Source organism: Echinops telfairi, unplaced genomic scaffold (genome assembly GCF_000313985.2).
Source record: "Echinops telfairi isolate 266 unplaced genomic scaffold, ASM31398v2 ScPeMD7_7420;HRSCAF=8458, whole genome shotgun sequence".
In the NCBI taxonomy this organism is placed as follows: Eukaryota; Metazoa; Chordata; class Mammalia; order Afrosoricida; family Tenrecidae; genus Echinops; species Echinops telfairi.
This window is the reverse complement of record NW_022111320.1, coordinates 1810764-1817518: the sequence shown is the minus strand read 5'-3', so window position 1 is coordinate 1817518 and position 6755 is coordinate 1810764. Positions and strand designations below refer to the sequence as shown.

The 6755-nt window shown below is 46.1% G+C and overlaps 1 protein-coding gene across 1 annotated transcript in view; it reads right to left on the bottom strand.

Moving 5' to 3' along the window:
• Positions 1 to 4895: 4895 nt before the first annotated feature.
• Positions 4896 to 6755, bottom strand: part of KCNAB1 (potassium voltage-gated channel subfamily A regulatory beta subunit 1) — a 289270-nt gene continuing 287410 nt past the window's right edge. Inside the window, exon 14 of the mRNA XM_004704128.2 lies at positions 4896 to 6658. Coding sequence (XP_004704185.1) covers positions 6569 to 6658 — 90 coding nt within the window. The 3' untranslated portion in view covers positions 4896 to 6568. The remainder of the gene's footprint in view (positions 6659 to 6755) is intronic.

Below are 6755 nucleotides of genomic sequence, written 5' to 3'. Positions count from 1 at the left end.
GTGAATGGAGAAGCAGGCACAGGTATTACCATGGCCTGGAGGGTGAGGGTTTGCAAAACCCAGCAAAATGTAACTCACTGTTTGTGTATTGACTCTTTTTGACAAATTGTTGACATTAAACGATTTGGAAGGAATTCTCAAGAGTTCCCCTTTTGTTCAACAGGCAGCGTGTGTGCTGCCCTGTGCTGGAATCACAGGAGGAGAAATGGCTTGCTGCCTGGATCTGTCAGAGGTCACAGTAACCTGGACTGAGCCGGCTCTTATTTATAATGGTTGCAAGAAGTTAGGAACTGGTTTTTTGTGTTCCAAGCACAACATTACATTATTATTTTTTTTTTTTGAACCACAAATCTCAGAACGAATCCTTGTCCCACGGGAGCTAACAGCAGCCTCGTTTACAAGGCACCGAATTAGTGACTTGACAGAACTCACTGACAGTTAGTGGAAAACATGGCTTCTTAGAAACTTCTGGACGAGTTCTCCACATTCTTTCATGGGAAGAGAGGCAGCCAAGGCAACCACGTAAACGTAGTGACCAGGCATCTGAGAGTTGCTCTGTGGGGTTCGAGCACATATTGTTCCGCTGTCTGTCTCCAGCTCTGGTGACCTGGGCAGGTCACCCTGACCCTGCCATGCTGTTTCCCTGACCGTGGTCCCCTGTCCCTGGTGGAATGTGAAGAGACCAACTTCTTTCCTAAACATTGACACGTAATAGATCAAAGTGGTGCTTGCAATCTGAGTTCTTTCCCGAGCGCGCTAAGAACTCCTGGGAATGACAGTGGCTTTCACATTGTAGGCATGTCCCAGCAGGACATTTACGTACCGGTGGCCCCTAAGCCCATGGGTTGTGAAGAAAATACTGACACTGTCAGCCTGAGGTGGGGCCAGCCAGGAGCAGGTCCGTTGCGGTTTTACCAGTGTGTATAGGTATATGGTTGAACTTCCTATGTGTGCCACGATATGGAAAAGTTGAGAAACTCTTGAACCTGTCAATATCACTAAGTAGGTTATGGAGTCACAGGCAATGAATAAACCTACTTCTTTTAGCCTTTGAGCACCTCGCACCCAGTTCCGAACCTTAAAGGAAATACCCTTCTTCTGATCTTTAGTCTGCACCTCGGAATTGACAGTGACCGTCCCCCAGGTGTGTTCTATGTAACTTTCCAAGATGGAGTTCATCTTGCAGGTCCTGCTGCTGGATGACTTTGGATGACTTTGGAAGGAGCTGAAGGCAGGAGCTTATTTGTGTAGGTAATCCAGAGCGTCATTGGCTGCAATTCAGATTGAATTTCACCACTGCTCCTGAAAGGTTGACACTGTCCTTTTTTTCCCTGATTTATTATCTCTGTGGCAACAGTGGATGGACCAGTAGGTGGGAGGCAGAAGGTGGGTAACACATTGTTGATAGGTCAGTAGTTCAACCGGTGGGACTGAAGTTGTGTACAAATGAATTGGCTTATTTACCCAACTGCCAGGGTCTGCTGCTTTGTTATTAGGATGGGGCCAAATAATCTGTTCTGAAATTAAAGGGGAATTTTGCCACTAGATGGCAGTGCCAGTATTTAAAAAAATAAAAGCACAAACCCCACTGGCATAGTGCCGGTTCCAATTCAGCTGCCAAATCCACTGTTAACTCTGACTTATGGTGACCGTACAGGGCAGAGCAGAACTGGTCCCTAGGGTCTCCGAGGCTGTTTATGGGAGCAGAACGCCCCGTCTTTCTCCCAAGGAGGAGCTGGTGGTTTCGAGCTGTGGCCCACACGTGTAGCCCCCTCTGGAGACCTGCCCTGCAGAGGGGAGAACAGCCCCGTTCGTACCAGTACGAGGTTGGCTGATCGCCTGATGTCAGAAAGACTCCCCTGACTTTTGGAGAACACAATTTGCTTTTCATCTTGAATCTTTATTACATAGCTTTTTTGTTTTCAGTCCTGGAAAATTTGAGCTTTCTATGCTGGTAGATACATTACCATCTTATCATGAAACTAAAGTACTAATATATAAGGCAAAAGCTTTCACAGTTTCATTAGTATTTCTTGTGCCAGTAATGAACTCTTGGGAACTGTGTAATCCCACCCTCACCCCCACACCCCCGCAGTACTTTCCCCGTTGATGTGGCACTAAGAATATGGCTCAGGCAGTGAAAATGAACTACAAGTTTTACTTTTCAAAGATCTCAGAAAGGGGGTTCTGCTGTGATTCGGGTTCCCCGTGGCTTTCCCCGCTATACTCCTTGTACGCGGAGCCACTTACGGTTGTCTCGTCTTACAGTTTTCTGCTCCAGTCTCTTACAGGTTTTTCCTTTTAATCTTCATTTACATCGTAGTGAAAATCATGGATATTACTCATCACCGATGAAAATGCACTGGCTGCCGTATTTGGTGATGTCAGATGCCATCAGGTTGGTTCGGACCCAGCGCAACCTTAGTTCAACAGGACGCCCGAGCGAGCCTGCAGCACCGTGACGATGTTCTGCGTGAGGGCCTTCCTCTTCTTCGCTGCCCCTCTACCAAGCATGATGCTCCCTTCTAGAGACCCTTTGCTGACCAGAGAAGGAAAATTGAAGTTAACTGAAATACTGGGGGTGGGGGGGTGGGGGTGGATTTATACCTAATATTCTTGCGAAAGGGCTTACTTGATTAGCTTTTCCAAACTTTGCTTTTACAACCTATTACTTTCTCAAGACTTCTTTATAACAACTCCCGAATAACTACACTTTATGACATTATTTTAGACTAATCACCGTTTTAATTTCCCACACCTGTAAATGTACCTTCCCGAAGTGACTGCTCACGCGGCTGGGAGAGGCCCCGCAGCACACACTGCAGCTACAGTGAAGGCCGCCAGGGAGTGCCTGCCACCCAGCCTCAGTGTTTCTTCTGTCCACCGCTGTTCCTTTCCAGAGACGCGTAGGAAGGACACATCAATGAGCAGGCTTCAGAAAAGACGTGGGGCGGTCCCCTCTTTTTCTAGCCACCTCTTTTAACCCTTTCCTTTTTACGACAATTTTTTGCATTGTGAATTTGGTGACGGTTTCCCGAGCAGGTCAGTTTTCCATTCGACAGTTCATAGACGTTTTGTTTGTCATTGCTTGTAATCCCCACACTATCCTGTCATTTCTCTCGCTTCCTCCCTTTGGTCCCTATTTCCATCTCTTCATTCTTAACCCTTCTCAACTTTGTCCTTGGGTGTATGCCACCCTTTGATCTCAAGTGGTTCACCATTCTGGGCTGTGCATACCTCCCCAAAGTAGTCCCTGGATTTGTCTTTTGTTGGCTGGAAATTGAGGCAGGGGGAGTGGGTTCATTTCCAGACCTGAAGGGTCGCAGGCAGGGGTGGGGGTAGGGGGTAGGGTTTACCATTCTCTGACCAGTAAGCCTAATTTTTTCCCCATGATCTTGAGTTTTGTCCCACAGTTTTCTCCCAGGACTTTCTAGCCTTCAGAGTAGTTGGTAGTGGGAACCGGGCGCCTTCCATGACCCTTGTGATGCCTCCTCGTTCTTGTGTGGGGTGTGTGTTTATATGGAGAAAACCATTGACAGGCATGTTAGGACCCTATAGCATTAGACCCACCCTTTATACCTAAGTAAGGGAATTAATTGAAACTTAGGGATTTTTGGTTGTTGACAGGTGGTTTTGATGTCTAGGGAGGTAGACAGGGACCATTGGCCTTTCATTCCATCTCTTCTGTAACCGTTCCCTCCTCTCTCTCATCCCAAGATCTGTATTCACACCAACCCTGGAACTTCAAATTTTACCCACAGTTACTGAGGCATAAAGATCTAATATATATATGTATGTATGTGTATATATATGGCATAAAGATCTAATATATATCTTTTAAAGGAAACTTTCCTTAAAGGGATCCAAATGAACTTCAAACTTTACCCACAGTTACTGAGGCATAAAGATCTAATATTTTTTGTATGTATGTATTTTTAAAGGAAACTTTCCCTAAAGGAATCCAAATGACTTGGGTGCTGGCCTTGGTCCTGCCCTCAGTAGCAGTGTGAGGGTCTGGCAAGGGCTCAGTTTCTCCCCTTGCCAAGGAGGAGGGAGGAGAGGTGGCCTGGCAGACGGCTCCGTCTCCAAGGCGGCACGGCTCCCTTCGGAAGCTGAAGTGACTGTTTCTGAGCGGGAGGCCAGGTGCAGGGTTCCTAGTTTGCATTTCTCTGGGCCAAGATGTTAGCCCAGGGATGGCTGCCTCCAGCTTACCCCGCAGAGGGACGTGCACTCTGCTTTTCAGAAAAGAGGAAACGAGAGTGCATGGATCTTTTACTTAAAGCTTTCCTGGTAAAGATGCACTTCTTATCCAGTACTTTCCCCACACAGATTTGCATATTAAAAACTAGGCTGTTCCCATTGCTAAGCAAGAACGTTTGTATTTCGTTTTTATCTGCAGGTTCTTTGGAATCAACTTGGGAAGCTTTAACCCGAGTGCAAAGTGTTTCTAAAGCCCAATGAGAATTCTGCCATCCGTAGCTAGTCATTGTCTCCACTAATAAGACAAAGGGTTTGGATTGCATTGTTAGCCACATTTCTGGTATTTCTGCCATCTCAAGGAAGGAAGCTTTCCTTCCAGCATGCTTTTTGTCGAATTCTGGGGGCCCCGTCTAAGGTCTGCATACCTGTTTGGAGCCGTGGTGGCGCTGTCAGGTGAGATGTCTGGCTGCTCTCCACAAGGCTGGTGATTCACAGGGGGAAAGATGAGACTGGCTGCCCCCAGACGGTGGTACAGCCTCAGGGAAAGGGTGATAGGTACAGCCCCATAGAGGGGTCTCTAGGAACTGGAATTCATTTAATCTCAGTGGGTTTGGGGGGTGACACATGCTTTATGCCTTGTAATAAAGGCTCAGATTAAAAAAAACCAAACAATAAAAACAGCCAGGTGGCAAGAGTAAACACACAAAATACTTTTATTTGTCCAAGCAAATAAATAGGTGAAATTACAGTTCTAATGAGACACCACCCGAGCTAGTTTATACACACAGTAGTTCACTGGGTTGGATACACATTGAACAACTGGAAAACTAACAACCTCCACCACTGATCGGCTACTCGGCCCCCAAACAAAACAAACAGTTCGCTGTTAGAATACAGGTAGAGGTGATCGTAAAGAAAATCTGTCGATGCCACACACTTTCACATTTTAAGATCTAGAACTGAACCATGAAGTACATAATACCTGCAAAGGATGGCAGAACAGCATTTTTTGTTGGTAGTATATTCCTGTAAATTTCAAAGTGATTTCCATAAGGGGGCACCTGCTGGCCAGAAAAATCACATTAGGATTTTTTTTATATTCTCAGTGTCTTAAGTAGATTTTAAGGGATCGAAATAGAAGAGGGAAGTATGTTTTCTCCCCTTATGGGTTGGGACACGCACAGTGCATTTCAACATTTCTCCAGGGATGTATTTGTAAGGGGAGGTAAGCCACTGGTGGCACGGCTAGATAAACAGACCTCAGATTCCATGCAAAGAGCTTTCATGCATATCGTATAGTGCATATAATGTGATGATAGAATCGGAAGTTCTTCAAAGTTTACTTTCCATTGGGCAAGTTCACTCACTCAGCATGTGCTGAGCGGGAACGGCATTTTTCACCACACGTGATCTGCTTTCGTGTCCACTCAGACATGTCCAGCATCGTATTGTAAAATCCCAGTACTAATTACAAAAAATGAACACGTACCCTCTGGGTGTCTTACAGGTTTACTTACAAAACTGAGCATGGGTATAATTTTAAAGCTCAAATATTTAAACTTGGCAGAAGCTGTGCCTACAAGCAGCAAAAGTATAAAGCAGGTTGTAGTAAACAGTGAAAAATGAACACTTTTTTCCAGCTACATCACGTGCCATCTTGTTCCAAGGGAAGCTCCCACAGCAAGGGAAACGCTGCCTTTCGTGAATTAGCCGGACTGCCCTAGTTCGAGACGGTTTCATCCTCTTACCAACTGGCCATGGCAAGGAGCTTAGGGTTGGGTCAAGCAACAGTGAATCTTTAAGTTAACGAAAACAGATACCTAGAAATTTGAGTAGTGTCGAGTGGTAAACGAAACAAAATTCTTCCTGACATGAATGTGAAAATAGGAGAAAACACAGAAAGGTAAAACTCTCGGCTCCTTCTCCCAGACAGACGGAATTCTGAGCTGAGCTCCCTGGGTTCTGCTTCTGTTCCACTTTACCTCCACACTGCATCTGTGGATTTTGTTCATTTGGAAAAGTACGTCTGCAGCTTTCTCTAAGCTACCAGAACGTGAAGAGAGTACACCTCTTCCTCCTCCCTGCACTGACTTCCCACTGCATACGCGTGAGGTGAATACAGCAATGTAGGACCGGTGACTCCGGTCCAAGATAAGAAAATAGAATGGATTTCCTCGGTTGGAAGTTCCCAGAGCTGCTCTTACTCCAGGTGCACAGTGGTAGCGACAGCAGACACCTCTGAGAATCCAGGGACACTAGAGGCTGAGCAGCAGGCTGCGAAGTGATTCGTAAGAGTGGCTAGTAACACCCACCTGTTCCGGGACCAACCGCTACTTTAGCCATGCAGCTCCTGGGCTCATGCATTGCCTTAGGACCTATAGTCCTTTCTGCTGTAGGGCTTGTTGCGCAAAATGTTATCGATCTCATTGACCACGTGTGATGTCATCTTTGGGAGAACCTGAGAGCAGAAGCACAAAGCAGATGGTTAGTACCGATTCGCATTGGTTCCTGGTGCTTGTTTGAGGGCTTTAAAATCGAACGGAAAGATCATGGAC